At 33.8% G+C, this 16,018-nt stretch overlaps 1 protein-coding gene across 1 annotated transcript in view; it reads right to left on the bottom strand.

Annotated features, from left to right (window-relative positions):
* LOC138700314 (ATP-binding cassette sub-family C member 10) overlaps nt 1–15,947 on the bottom strand; it is a 56,119-nt gene extending 40,172 nt beyond the window's left edge. The window contains exons 1-8 of the mRNA XM_069826858.1: nt 15,628–15,947; nt 13,945–14,637; nt 11,131–11,397; nt 6,126–6,410; nt 2,690–2,816; nt 1,059–1,152; nt 621–732; nt 335–460 (exon numbers count right to left, since the gene is read on the bottom strand). Of these exons, the coding sequence (XP_069682959.1) occupies nt 335–460; nt 621–732; nt 1,059–1,152; nt 2,690–2,816; nt 6,126–6,410; nt 11,131–11,397; nt 13,945–14,620 (1,687 nt within the window). The 5' untranslated portion in view covers nt 14,621–14,637; nt 15,628–15,947. The remainder of the gene's footprint in view (nt 1–334; nt 461–620; nt 733–1,058; nt 1,153–2,689; nt 2,817–6,125; nt 6,411–11,130; nt 11,398–13,944; nt 14,638–15,627) is intronic.
* Between the last annotated feature and the right edge of the window lie 71 nt (nt 15,948–16,018).

The raw sequence follows: 16,018 nt of genomic DNA, 5'->3' as shown, positions 1-16,018 counted from the left end.
AATCATGGTATGCAAATTTCCAATCCGGCATTGGCCTTTGTGACTGAGGGAAACCATGAATAACCTGAGTCAGATTGGCAGACTGTGGAGTTTGAACCCGAGAAAATTCAATAAAATAAACTGTAAGCAGGGATATAATTGGTAACACGATAGAGCTGAAGTGTCCTGAAAAGTGAAAAACATACGAAAAAGTAAATGTAATCTTCATGACACTTGAACTGAAGTTGTGGGTTTTAATGTTGTAAAATATTCTTAACTTTTATGAAACAAACTGAAAGTTGTCAATGAAATATGAACCATTACAAAGTACGTAGGAATAACAAGAAAGACTTACTTCCTATTTTTTCAATGAAGTGGTCTTCCCATACATGAAATTTGATAACACGGATTCCACGCAGAATTTCAGCCATTACTTTCACTCTCTCATCTTTTTGTGACATCAGTTTTGTACTTAGTTCTCCTACAAATATAACATATCAATGATGAACAAAAACCATATGACGAAAATGAAAGCAGAGATGTAAACCATGAAAATTCAAATACATACATTCAGTTCCAACAGTAAAATAAAAACCCAAATTTATTGTGATGTGTACTTACAAGTTATACAAAAAACTTACCTATTTTTGAGGCAATGAATTTATTAATAGGAATTAAAATGATAGTGAAAGCAACACCGGCCACAAATGCAACGCCAACTTGCAAATACAACAAGTAAAATGACACACCAATCTGTAAAGAAAAAGTGAATATTAATTTTTAAGCTGCTGTCTGTAACAAATTTCAGCGGATTTACACAGGGTCACCAACATTGTTCTAGCCATTCAGCAATGGTGCGCATTTCTCTTATTACCCATTAATAAATAAGGCAGTTATTTTTAAATGTGATGAATTGTTAGCTTTCTACAGCTAGGCTAATGAAATTCGCTAATGAAATTCATTATAACAGAATTTGAACTGAAATTTGTAATGAAGATTTGGAATACTCGTTCTCGGGAAAAAAGGAAAGAAAGGAAAAGAAAAATAAAAACAGAGCAGTTATCTAAAATATTACATACCTGAAATGGAATACTCCAGAAGGCATGAAAGCTGGGGCAGGAATTCACAATGCGATCTGTGTCTGTGCTCATGAAGTTCACAATTTCGCCAATACTGCACATAAAATATTAAATTAAAAATTATTTCAAGCAGAGAGTGCATGGAGGAATATCTAAAAATCCTTTTCAGACAGAACATTTTGTAATATTTCTGCACTCAAGATGAAGAGAATATATAAAATGAGTAGTGATTCTGTATATAAATACATATTTCGATGAAGAAATATTTTATTTTATTTTATTTTTTTTTAATTTCCACTACTGAAAATACAATTTCAGTAATATTTGTCCCTTTTAAAGCTAAGATTTATTATGAAAGTGGCATTTTGATTTTTTAGTAGCCTACTGTACCTGATGCTTACATGAATTTGACAAATACTAGTCATTTTCATTTTTTTAATGTGCATAACAGGATTATTATTATTATTATTATTATTATTATTATTATTATTATTTAATGTGTAGTATATATTTTGAAGTTTTATATCAGTTTTCATTTATATCTTTTGTTTAAATATGTATTTTAATATTATTCTCGCTCATTATGCTATGTAGTTTAGTCATCCATTTTATCCCGTCCATTCATTGTCATTATTGTCGTTGTATTATAATCTTGTATATCTTTGTAATAATATTTTACATGATTCCATTCTTCATTTATAATTCCATTATTTCATTTGTAATTATCATTTTAATTAATTGTCATTAATTTAATTATTTCTTTGTACTTTTATTGTAAATTATTGCTAATGTTTTTGTTATATTCTTTGTGCTGAACTGTAATTGGCCTCTGGCTGTTGTACAGCACATTAAATATAAGTAAATAAATAAATTATTATTATTATTAATACTATTGCTAAGATGGATGAAGTTACAGGAGAATGGAGAAAGTTACACAACGCAGAACTGCACGCATTGTATTCTTCACCTGACAAAATTAGGAACATTAAATCCAGACGTTTGAGATGGGCAGGGCATGTAGCACGTATGAAATGCATATAGAGTGTTAGTTGGGAGGCCGGAGGGAAAAAGACCTTTGTGGAGGCCGAGACATAGATGGGAAGATAATATTAAAATGTATTTGAGGGACGTGGGATATGATGGTAGAGAATTGATTAATCTTGCTCAGGATAGGGACAGATGGTGGGCTTATGTGAGGGCGGCAATGAATCTCCGGGTTACTTAAAAGCCAGTAAGTAAGTATTACTATTATTATTATTATTATTATTATTATTATTATTATTATTATTATTTCTCAGACTACATTAACTTCAATTATAGGTTTCTTTTATTACATGTTTGTCTTAATTAACAAATGAAGAGTCCACTGCAAGAATGATGGATGTCATTTGGAATACATTTTGCAGGAGAAGCAACTGAAAGTTTGAAATGCTTAGCACTCAAAGCTTAACTGTGATTTTCCGATCATTACTGGACAATGACTATCAGTGTTAATCCATATAACTCTGTATGTACATTCTATATGTCTTCAGCTATGCATTGACAGTCTTGGTTCATTTTCGACAAGAAAGTGACAGCCATCATTCTTGCAGTGGACTCTTCAAATGTCTTGACAAATAAAAAGAACAAACCTGAATTTGGAGAGTACGGTGTTGCTGAGAGTAAGCGTCTTCCTGTATACTGTGGTCACTAAAGCGCCCCTTATTTTGAGTCCAACTTCTTGCATAAGAAAGCTAAAATGTGTGTTACACAATGCTCCTACATAAAGGAAGAAAAAAACCACAATATAAACCAATATTATTCAACAAATTTCGAAGTATACAGACTCATTTACTTCCCATCACTAAGCTGAAAGAGAAAATTAGCTTTACACATTTGTATATTTTTTTCAGTAATCAATTGGTTATCACATTTGTCATTTTGAGATCTCCAGATTTAAACTCAGCCAAGAATAATGCATTTTCAAAGATTATGAAATTTCTTCATATCGTTTTCTTCAGAAGAAAATATAATTTGTGATGCTTTATGCTTGTTAGTAAGAGAGAGATTCGCAGGTTCAAATGTGTTAAGAGTTACTAAGTTTCAAACATGGTTAAGTACTCAGCAAAGCTTTCTTTGGTGGAAAGTAAAGCTTGTGGTAAGGTACTGTCATAACTAGGGAATGGATTTCTAGGTGCTAAAAAAGAAAGATTTACGACTTTATAAAATCCAATTTAGGACTTTTAAGAGTTTATATAAAATTAACAATTAATAATTTTAATTTTAGTTCATATTCCTTTTTAGGTGGAATTTATGTACAAAGAACTGGTGCTGACAATGAGTTCTGCTGAACTGAAGAGACTAATTCTATCAGTGAAAGAGACTGATTGCTGATTGGTCAGTTTCATTTCACATAACAGGGTGCACTGACGCGAAAACTAATTTCTAAGCTCTCGCCTAACCTGAACAACCTACACCTCTTTTATACTAGGATGGACTTTTCCAAACAAACTGCGATTCCAGGAAATTAGGTAAAATCTTCCTTCTCCTTCTAAGACCAATATGGAATGAACTTGTCACACCATTGTTTGTAAGATTCTTATTTTAATAAAATGTTTGTAGTTTTTTTTAATACTTCTGCATTTTTTGTACTGGTATTTGTATTTCAAATATACACAAAATACTAAAAGGCTCTTTATAGGAGTTTACAGTTCATTTAGGAGTTTTAGGTCCTATAGAATTTTAATAGGGGGATCCTGTGTACATGAAACATAGAGATATCTGAATAACGTATGTCTAGGATGTAGCAAACAAAATAGGTACGGAACTAGAAACTTGTTCCCTAGTCATAACACATAAAAGAACCCTAAACCTTGACTAAGACGGCTTTAGTCCAGACCTGTGTAGTAACGGTCGGCGCGTCTGGCTGCGAAACCAGGTGGCCCGGGTTCGAATCCCGGTCGGGGCAAGTTACCTGGTTGAGGTTTTTTCCGGGGTTTCCCCTCAACCCAATGCGAGCAAATGCTGGGTAACTTTCGGTGCTGGACCCCGGACTCATTTCACCGGCATTATCACCTTCATATCATTCAGACGCTAAATAACCTACATGTTGATACAGCGTTGTAAAATAACCCAATAAAATAAAATAAAAGACGGCTTTAGCAAATTTACCTACTGCTTCTTGTTCACACCAAGATCCAACTCAATCAATCAATCAATCAATCAATCAATCAATCTTCTTAATGTATCCAGCTGTTTGCTGACAACATAAAGTCCACTATAGTCCACTGTAGTCTATTCAGTTGTTGTTTTTCACGAGAAATGAGGGGTATTTTGATCAGTGTTCATTATAGATGCCTGTTGCTAGTAGCCAGAGGTGGGGTGTAGTCAATATATACTGCAACTGGTATTGATGATTTTAATTTACTTCTTTTGTGGTTTATGGATGGACAGTATAGAAGAATGTGTTCCAGATCTTCATCATGATTATTACACCACAGACAAGTAGGATTATCAGAAATGTGAAATCGGTGTAGGTACAATTGAGTGACAATGTGACCTGTTCTGGCTCTTGTTAAAAATGTTTGAACATGTCTGGGCAAGTTTTTGTACATTTCCAGGTCTTTTGGTTTCTTTCGTACAGACTGTAAAATTTTTCCTTTGTCAGAAGAGAGCCAATTGTTGATCCATAGGTTTGTAAAATGAGACTTTACTGAAGCAAAAGCACTGGATAGAGAAATCACTTGAAGAGGTCTTGGTTGCAAATATGTAGCCTGTTTTACAATATTATCCAACATTTTATCATCAGGGTAAAAAATTCTATCTTATTCGTATGTGTATCACCATGACCTGGTTACCTCCAAGGACTCTGGTAGCCTCTGCTAATACTGTAAAGAATTTCATTTTTAAGATAGAGCTCCTGTAAGATGAGAATTTCTGACTCTTGCCGATACAATTATCTAAAATCTAAATCTAAACCATCTGTAATAAGTAATGTCTATGCTTTTGAGTCCCTTGAACTCTGCAGCCTTCAAAAGTCTATGGTATCTTATCTTTATACTCTGTTTTCTATTTTGTTCAGACTCACAAAACATTGGTCTATGGAGAGTTGCAGTCTTAATTGAGGTGTTATCCTGCAGAAACATCTGCAAAGTAGAAATCACAAAATGGTAAGAGATGCTGCAATTTTGTCAGACTCACAGTTTTCATAAAGCTCCATTGAATTTATGGCCCTTTCGCTTTACTTCTTTCAGAAAATTATTAACCCCCTAATCCCTGTTACAAAATCATCATCCTGATTTGGTTGTTGATGCAATTGCAAGCATGCTTAACTAGTAAATCAACAAGATGATTTAGGTTAGGATGTTAGACGAGAATGAATCAATCAATCTTCTTAATGTATCTAGCTTTTTGCTGACACTATAGTCCACTGTAGTCTATTCAGTTGTTTTTCACGAGAAATGAGGGGTATTTTGATCGGTGTTCATTATAGATGCCTGTTGCTAGTAGCCAGAGTTGAGGTGTAGTCAATATATACTGCAGGGCTGTGTCTTCTGCAGCTGGTACTGCAGTCCTACTATATTTTTAGAAATTTATAAAGGTTTCACAGAAAAGAAGACCACATTAGCTGTAATGATGGACTTTGAAGTCGCTTTTGATAATACTCCACACAGATCCATTTTATTACAATCTATGAAACTTGGTATCAAAGGCAGAATGCTAAGATTTCTACATTCTTTTCTTAATGAACGAAGAATTCAGACGAGAATGAAGACTAACAGAGTTGAATTGTCTCATAAACAAGAAAATTTTCCACAAATTTTACTTAGAGCCCTTTCGTTCAGGAACAAGGTTACTCGGTTACTCTATAAATTATCAATCTGTGATTTAGGACTGACAACTTTACACAAGAAGAAATCCTTGTTAAGGTATATTGCCCTATAAAAAAATCTACTGTCCATTGGTTTTGATCCAACAAATCTCGAATCTTAATAAAAACATGAAAACCAATTATCAACAAGACAACATTCAATTACAATAAGAAAATGGAACTAGCCTATCTTGTAAACTTTGACGTCATGAACCCACCTATCAAAGTGACAGCGAAGAGCCCGGCTGCATACAGATATCCCTCATGTAATGCTTCTGACTTGGTTTCAATGAAGGTTACCAACTTATTCAGTAGTAAAGGTCCCATGAAGCCTGCACAGTCTGATAGAAGCTTAAGAATGCCAACACTGTAGAACTGAACACCAAAACATGAATGCAGAGCTCGAAGAAGTGAAACTGGTCTTCGAACCCCTGCCCCTCTCCATGTCACATCTGGCAATTCCCGCTCAGTGTGTACTGCACCATTAGTGTTCTCACTTCCGCCTGCAAAACAAACAAAACTTACTGAAGAATAATTTTTGTAAAATTAATTATTTACATCTACTTAAAATTAATAAATTGATAATTAATAAAAAATGGTTCGATTTAAATTCACTTGTAATTCTTATTGAATTTGGTATTCCCAAGAAACTAGTTTGATTAATTAAAATGCGTCTCAGTGAAACATACAGCAGAGTCCATATAGGTCAGTTTCTGTCTGATGCTTTTCCAATTCACTGCGGGCTAAAGCAAGGAGATGCACTATCACCTTTACTTTTTAACTTTGCTCTAGAGTATGCCATTAGGAAAGTTCAGGATAACAGAGAGGGTTTGGAATTGAACAGGTTACATCAGCTGCTTGTCTATGCGGATGACGTGAATATGTTAGGAGAAAATACAGAAATCGTTAGGGAAAACACGGGAATTTTACTGGAAGCAAGTAAAGCGATAGGTTTGGAAGTAAATCCCGAAAAGACAAAGTCTATGATTATGTCTCGTGACCAGAATATTGTACGAAATGGAACTATAAAAATTGGAGATTCATCCTTCGAAGAGGTGGAAAAATTCAAATATCTTGGAGCAACAGTAACAAATATAAATGACACTCGGGAGGAAATTAAACACAGAATAAATATGGGAAATGCCTGTTATTATTCGGTTGAGAAGCTTTTATCATCCAGTCTGCTGTCAAAAAAATCTGAAAGTTAGAATTTATAAAACAGTTATATTACCGGTTGTTCTTTATGGTTGTGAAACTTGAACTCTCACTTTGAGAGAAGAACATAGGTTAAGGGTGTTTGAGAATAAGGTGCTTAGGAAAATATTTGGGGCTAAGCGGGATGAAGTTACAGGAGAATGGCGAAAGTTACACAACGCAGAACTGCACGCATTGTATTCTTCACCTGACATAATTAGGAACATTAAATCCAGACGTTTGAGATGGGCAGGGCATGTAGCACGTATGGGCGAATCCAGAAATGCATATAGAGTGTTAGTTGGGAGACTGGAGGGAAAAAGACCTTTAGGGAGGCCGAGACGTAGATGGGAGGATAATATTAAAATGGATTTGAGGGAGGTGGGATATGATGATAGAGACTGGATTAATCTTGCACAGGATAGGGACCGATGGCGGGCTTATGTGAGGGCGGCAATGAACCTTTGGGTTCCTTAAAAGCCATTTGTAAGTAAGTAAGTATGTAATTAATAAAGATAAAACAATAGCTATCCCATTTTCTTTAAATAATAAAGGTAATAAACCAATTTCATCTATACTACAAATTAAAATGCATAATTCTGATTGTTCCGATATAAATTGCAATTGTTCAGTTATTAATGAAGTTAATGAGGTTAAATACTTAGGTATAATTATTGTACATCTTGATTACACAACTTTTAACACTGTATCACTTCGGAATATGTATGATAAGAACTTTTTTGTGTTAAATATTATTAACGTACCTTGTTAACATGTTTCGACCTATTTTCGGTCATCTTCGGAACTGGTCGTTGTTGGTCTTGGCGCCTCTTGTTTCCTATGTGGGTGCGTTCGTAGTGTAGTGTCAAAGAGTGTATGTGTTTTGAAATTGAGTTGTGTGTTGAGAATATCGTTGGGGTGTGTTTTCGTGTGTCTGTATATTTCATATTGTTCTAGTGTGTTGAGTTTCTGGCTTTTTGGTTGGATGTGCAGTATTTCCATGTCTGTGTTGATGTCTCTGTAGGTGTGGTTGGCATTTGTGATGTGTTCTGCATATGTGGAGGTGTTTTGTAATTTTGTTATGGCTGTGATGTGTTCTTTGTAAGAAGATGACCGAAAATAGGTCGATATATGTTAACGAGGTACGTTAATAATATTTAACACATGAAAGTTCTTATCATACATATTCCGAATATAATTAGTGATAATCATTTAAAATGGAATAATCATATTCATTATATTTGTAATAAATTATGTAAAACATTATGTTACTTTGTTATTCTAAGAAATATTTTGTCACTTAACTGTTTAAGTGTAATTTATTTAGCATTATTTCAGTCTATATTTATGTATGGTATCATAGGTTGGGGTGGAACTTATAAATCCAACCTCTATCCGTTAATTTTACTACAGAAAAAAGTATTAAAAATTTGTTTAAAAAAGCAGAAAGATTACCCAACTGAATTGTTGTTTAAACATTTCAAAGTTTTCAACATTAAACAAATGTATTATTTTATTTTATTAAAATATTTTCATAGAAATTTTAATAAATTTGAAAGTTATATACGTAAATATAGAACTAAAAATATGAATTCTCTGCGTTTGTCTGAATCCAGGTATCGATCAAATTCCAGCAGAATTAATACAAGAGGGTGGAAGTGCATTATATAGCGAAATTTATAAACTTGTACTTGCTATTTGGGAAAAGGAAATTGTACCAGAACAATGGAAGGAGTCCATAATTGTACCTATTTTTAAAAAGGGGGACAAAACCAACTGTGGTAACTTTCGAGGAATATCACTTTTGTTGACGTCGTACAAAATTTTGTCCAATATTCTTTTGAGGAGATTAACTCCGTACGTAGATGAAATTATTGGGGATCATCAGTGCGGTTTTCGGCGTAATAGATCGACTATTGATCAGATTTTTTGTATTCGGCAGATAATGGAGAAAAAATGGGAGTATAAGGGTACAGTACATCAGTTATTCATAGATTTCAAAAAGGCTTATGACTCGGTTAAGAGGGAAGTATTATATGATATTCTTATTGAATTTGGTATTCCCAAGAAACTAGTTCGATTAATTAAAATGTGTCTCAGTGAAACATACAGCAGAGTCCGTATAGGTCAGTTTCTATCTGATGCTTTTCCAATTCACTGTGGGCTAAAGCAGGGAGATGCACTATCACCTTTACTTTTTAACTTCGCTTTAGAATATGCCATTAGGAAAGTTCAGGATAACAGGCAGGGTTTGGAATTGAACGGGCTACATCAGCTTCTTGTCTATGCAGATGACGTGAATATGTTAGGAGAAAATACACAAACGGTTAGGGAAAACACGGAAATTTTACTTGAAGCAAGTAAAGCGATCGGTTTGGAAGTAAATCCCGAAAAGACAAAGTAAATTATATGATTATGTCTCGTGACCAGAATATTGTACGAAATGGAAATATAAATATTGGAGATTTATCCTTCGAAGAGGTGGAAAAATTCAAATATCTTGGAGCAACAGTAACAAATATAAATGACACTCGGGAGGAAATTAAACGCAGAATAAATATGGGAAATGCGTGTTATTATTCGGTTGAGAAGCTCTTATCATCCAGTCTGCTGTCCAAAAATCTGAAAGTTAGAATTTATAAAACAGTTATATTACCGGTTCTTCTATATGGCTGTGAAACTTGGACTCTCACTCTGAGAGAGGAACATAGGTTAAGGGTTTTTGAGAATAAGGTGCTTAGGAAAATATTTGGGGCTAAGCGGGATGAAGTTACAGGAGAATGGAGAAAGTTACACAACACAGAACTGCACGCATTGTATTCTTCACCTGACATAATTAGGAACTTGAAATCCAGACGTTTGAGATGGGCAGGGCATGTAGCACGTATGGGCGAATCCAGAAATGCATATAGAGTGTTAGTTGGGAGACCGGAGGGAAAAAGACCTTTAGGGAGGCCGAGACGTAGATGGGAGGATAATATTAAAATGGATTTGAGGGAGGTGGGGTATGATGATAGAGACTGGCTTAATCTTGCACAGGATAGGGACCAATGGCGGGCTTATGTGAGGGCGGCAATGAACCTTCGGGTTCCTTAAAAGCCATTTGTAAGTAAGTAAAAAATTTGTATTGGATTTATTGTTTGGATTTAAACATATTAAACACTATTTAACCTGTATTCACTCTCAATTTTAATTTTATTTTTGTCTGTATTAGAATCCCCTCCTGAGCACGAGTCTTACTCATTCAGGAGTGGGCTAGTTTATCTTTCATTGTATTTATTAATTTTTATTCATTTCAAACTTACTAGCAATAAAAATAAATAAATAAATAAACTTAAACAATGTAATTTACAAACGAAGTAAAGTATAGTAATTTTTTTAATTATAAAAAAATCCTTTTGTACGCAATCACTTTTAACAGAAAAAAAAAAGCATCTTCTGCAAATCTCTGGAAAAATAACTAAAGAAGAGAGAAATGAAGTGCTTTGTGTAGAGTGTAACATTGTATGAGGTAGAAACATGGACATTACGACAAAGTGAACTGAAGCGAATAGAAGCAGAATAGACCATGTGAAGTAGACAGACAGAATAAGAAATGAAACTGTGTTGGAAAGTGTGGTTGAAGAAAGAATGATTCTGAAACTGATCAGGAAGAGAAAAAGGAATTGGTTGAGTCACTGGCTGAGAAGAAACTGCCTACTGAAGGATGCACTGGAAGGAATGGTGAACGGGAGAAGAGTTCGGGGCAGAAGAAGATATCAGATGATAGACAACATTAAGATATATGGATCATATGAGGAGACAAAGAGGAAGGCAGAAAATAGGATAGATTGGGGAATGCTGGGTTTGCAGTGAAAGACCTGTCCTTGGACAGAAAACTATGAATGAATGAATGAATGACTGAATGTACGCAATATATATCACATTCATTATAAAAGGAAGGATTCTCTAACACTTCTCACTAGATATGGCAGACTCTGAAATTTTGGTACAAAGTCAGAAAAAATAAGCAAATTAAACTCAATGCACCTGAATCATGATGACTCTTTTTCATTTTTGATGACTGGATCATTGCCATTTCCAACTGAGAACAAAGATATGCCGGGGTTAAGTTCAGTGGAAGATCATACAGATCTTCAGAATTCTCCAGTTTTTGCTTAGCACCCTTCTCCATCAAAGGAGTAACCCAGTGAAACAAGAGTTTGGAACAAAATGGAGCATTTTCCATCGCAGTTCCAAGATAATGAGGGTCCCTTTCTTCACTGAATCGACTGTATGTACCCAGTCTAGGGGAACCTGAAACAGATTTTCATTAATCATTAGTTCTATACCGCAACATAAAATACATCTAGCTTTATTAGAAGTAAAACTTAATTTTACTAAGATCAATACTATGAATTAACTTTCATTCGAAAATATTTAAAATTCACATTAGATTTATGAGTACATGATGTACCGGTAATGACATAGCATTAGCAAAACTTTGCATATTAATAGTAATGACTAGAGCCTGGATTTCCATGCAAATGCATGTTTTTATATAAGCATGTTACACTTCTCAAACTTTGCAAATATTCGTTCTATGACTTATTGATTCTAAATAACTGTACTTTTTCCGTGCATGTTTGCATGTTTTGATCTTATTTTTGGGGAGTAAATTCGTGCATAATGCATATTTTGAAGATGTTAAATTTAACAGCACATATTTAGACTTTTATATTGCATATTATGTCCTTTCCTTGGCTTTAGTGCATAGATTATGTTAACTTTCCTTTTATGAATGTTGTTTCGTAGAATCTGGTATTTCTGCATTAAGTTATTTGCTACTGAGAAAAAAAATATAAAATAAAGGTACCAGTAATATGGTTTCGTGGCATCCTACCTGACAACAAGTCTTTGAAATTCCACTAAACAGTCCCTTTGTTACACTAGAATTTCCAACCCCCAACTCTTGCTTGTTACAAGCCAGGGGTCAAAATATTGGAAGAAAGGAAGTCAGATGCAGCATGCTTGCAAACTGCAATTTTGTATACTTTAGCTCCTGGGTCATTTCATACAAAATTTTAAGAATATGCCAGAGATGTCATGAATTTTTTTGGGCTTTTAATATAATAATATTATTATAAAAATAAATTAAACTGCCAACTATGACCGCCATATCATTAATATTTTAGTCATACGGATGACTGAAAAATGGGTGGCAGTTACATGTTATGCATCATTTAAAATATTCCAGACACCCTATATGAAGTGTCATCGAAACTAAACAGACGCCATTGTAAACCTGAATAACCATATTTTAATACCTTAAAGACTAATCCGAATAATATTAAGGCATGCTCATAAAACACCTCATTGAAAAAAAGAAATAGTTTTATATTCGAATGCAACAAATTAAATTCATGCGAATTTCATTTGTATTAAAGAAAATCTTATTCCTAATCCATCTCCCAAGCTTTATGAGTTTATCTCAAAAAACCTGTGAATAATTAAATTAATAAAATTATTCATTTTTGTTCTGACGGTTGAAAATCGCTTGCTACGTGTGGCGGTCGCAGCGTTCGTGAGACTTCATAACGATGAGTAATCACAAACGTCCGTCTCCCTGACCTTGATCGCGCAACATTCTGTACAACGGGAGAGCCTACCTGCTGAGCTCCTTTGTTCCGGTGAGTTATTTTTATTAAAAACTGACATGATATTAAAGTCAACTTTCTGAAATTTTCACAGTGGAATCAATATACCCTAAAGAATTAAAAACATGTTTTTTTGTCCTGAAAAAATGAATTGCATTTTGTGTTCTATAATTTTTAAAATTATTTTATGGTGGGTAACTATTTAAAAAATTATATATTATTTTCATTTTAAGAGCATTTATAAACCTCCTTTTTCAAATTGAATTGAAATCATTTTTCCATCTTTCTTTACATAGTAAGAAAACTTCAATGAATGAAACCGTGTTCTTTGTTAAACCAATATTTTAAATTCTGATTGCTGCCAAACTATGAAAGATATAAATGCAGTATTGCTTGAAATTCATATTTGGAACATACAAAATAACCTACTACAATATTTTTAACTTTTGAGACATCATGGTTCAAAAACATACTTTTTTTTGCATGGAATGACCCTCCTGTTAGAACTGCAAGAAGAGATGTTGTGTCAAAATGGCTTGAGGGAAAGGAATTTCTAAAGACAGATGGTGATGTAGTTTGTGATTATTGTAATAAAGACGTAAGTACTAATGTATTTTGGAGTGCGCGATAGCATCGCGGTTAAGACGTACGTAATGCTGCAAAGTTGGAAAGTCGCGGGTTCGATTTTCGATAGGATCATGGTCACGCAGAAATGCAAAGAAACTTAAAATTCGACCTCAATTTGCCCCAGTTTCAACTAAGTATGTATCTGTCACTTCTTGTAACGTAGAAAGATCATTTTCTGTGTTCAAGAATGTGTTCCAGATAAACACATAAGCTTAAGTGAAGAAAATGTTGAAAAATTAGTTTTAGTACGGTACATTGTTTCAAAATAAAATATAAATAATGTAGGAATCAATTTTGATAGTGCATAAATGCATGCATGTTTTAAAATTTGATAGTGCATGGAAATCTGGGCTCTAGTAATTATCGATATATTAGTAATCAAATAACATTATACTAGCTGGAAAATAAAATACAAGATTTTATGGGAGTTTATAAGACACTCTCTCCTTCACTTTCAAATCCCATGATTGGGCTGGGTTAGTATTGTTACAATGAAGTTGTTCTGAATTACATGTAAGTCGTGTATTTTGTCTGACATTAAGTGAAGTTTTAACACAAACATAATAACAGAATATCTTACCAAGTAAACTCTGGGATTCAGAATTCTGCATTCGTTGATGAAATCCTTCATAAGTACCGACATCCCACGATCTTTCACTAGGCAGTAAAGTTAATAGATAAAGACACTGAAGAATTAAACTTGCGATGCTGAATCCATAAGAAAGATATGCTGATTTCAATAAAGTAGGCACAGAAACGTTATGGCGTAGCAGTATATAAGAACGTAAGGAAACTGCAGAGAGAACAAAACTTAAAGTCCAAATTACACGCACTGAAACAGGTCCTCGTAAAGATATTCCCAAGCGATGTCTTAGGGCTAAGATAAAACCTAAATGTACGAGCCACGCTAAACCCTCAATGCCGGCTAAAAGGTAGTCCACAGGCAGCAAGGAACCTGGACAATATACTATAGAAGAACATACTCTTGCAATGGTAGCCGCTGCCAATAGAACAACGACTGTGGCTCTCAATGTTAGAACTTGCAATTGTTTGCGGCTACGAACTACCCAGTTGCTTTGTTTGCCACAATAAAATGCAGAAATTGTTGCCATCAAAATAAAGACAGGAGTCTGCAGGCACAGTTCTTGGAAGCATATTCCCAAATCATGAGTCTTGGCGGACCATAACATTAGTCCTCCTGGTCCGCACATTTCAGTCCAATCCCAATGTGACCAGTCCGTATCTGAGGCCGACATTTTCAGTTTAAAATTATCTGGAAGTTAAAGCATAGATTACAAAATTCGAACTAATATTTCTCAACATGTCTTAATCATGCATAGTCTATATAAAATGGAATTTACAACAGTTTTGCCAAAGTATGTAAAAGTAACATGGTTCATCAAAGTATACCATCAGTTCATTATAGGCCTAGTGTGATCTAATAGTACAATATTAATTAATTAATTAGTAATTAACATCTTACATTTACTGCAGACACAAGCAACATGTAACTACCTTATAGATAGGCACAGTAAATAAAAAAACGATAACAATATAGCTATTATGATAATTCAAATGTAAGTAATTAATACAAAAAATTCAAATCTACAAATAAAAATCTACCTTACACATTCGATTACATATCATATTGGCATCAATTTTTTAGCTACAGAATTTCAATTTTTAAAAGATATATATATTTTAAGCTAGCAAAAACTAACAAACCATTACTGAGTGCACTTTTAGAACTGTGTAGCTACTCGTATGAAAGAAGTCTTTCGATTTTCATAAGTGAAAGAAAATAAATCTACTTCTATCTTATGCAGTTTATTTACACTACATATTACTTTACATAATCTATGTTAAATTACCATATGTCCAAAATACTACTTTATATATTCTATCTTAAATTACCACAGGTCCAAAATACATCTTATTTCTTATTCTCCACTGTGCAACTTTGTCACGTTGGGTTATTACAAGTTATATTAACAACGTGATGATGACTAATTGCAGTTCAAAGTTTTATGACAGAAGGTATATTTTAATTACGAACCATTTTCTTTTGAGTCGATAAAACTCATTCCTGACAGTCTTACAAACGAAGTACTGGTTACTTCCAATTCCCTCATTCACAAATAGGTGTTTAAAATGTAATATAGGCTATTTCTTTAACTACCTATTAGATTGTTTTCAGTTCATGCATACATAACAAGCACTTTGAATAAATTAGCTAGAATTATGATTTCAGTAATGACAATACCTTAAAACTTAAAAAAGAAATTCCAAATTCACTACTATTCAGTCTATACTGTCGACTTGACAGTTCTAAACTTGTTTTTGTCTTAACTGCATTGCGAAACGTCATCTGCTGATCAAGAGTGCATAATGTACATTGGTACGATGACAGTTAGTCCACATATTTGTGGGTTTCTGATCTCTGATTAGCAAAATTGTATAGCGCACCTACAAATAAAATTTCTAAGCTATTAACTCCAAAGCTCATCCAACAAATTCCGTTTATGTAAGCATCTCGCTTTCTATAGATACAGATATACAAATTGCTTCTTTTTGTTTATTGCTGTGATGCCGTGATTGCTTTTCACTGTTCGATCTTACCGCTCCTGTCGGAAATAATTGAAAACATACACCGA

This window comes from Periplaneta americana, chromosome 5 (assembly GCF_040183065.1).
Source record: "Periplaneta americana isolate PAMFEO1 chromosome 5, P.americana_PAMFEO1_priV1, whole genome shotgun sequence".
Classification (NCBI taxonomy): Eukaryota; Metazoa; Arthropoda; class Insecta; order Blattodea; family Blattidae; genus Periplaneta; species Periplaneta americana.
Note: the sequence above shows the minus strand (reverse complement) of the source record. Positions and strands in the feature narration are given on the sequence as shown.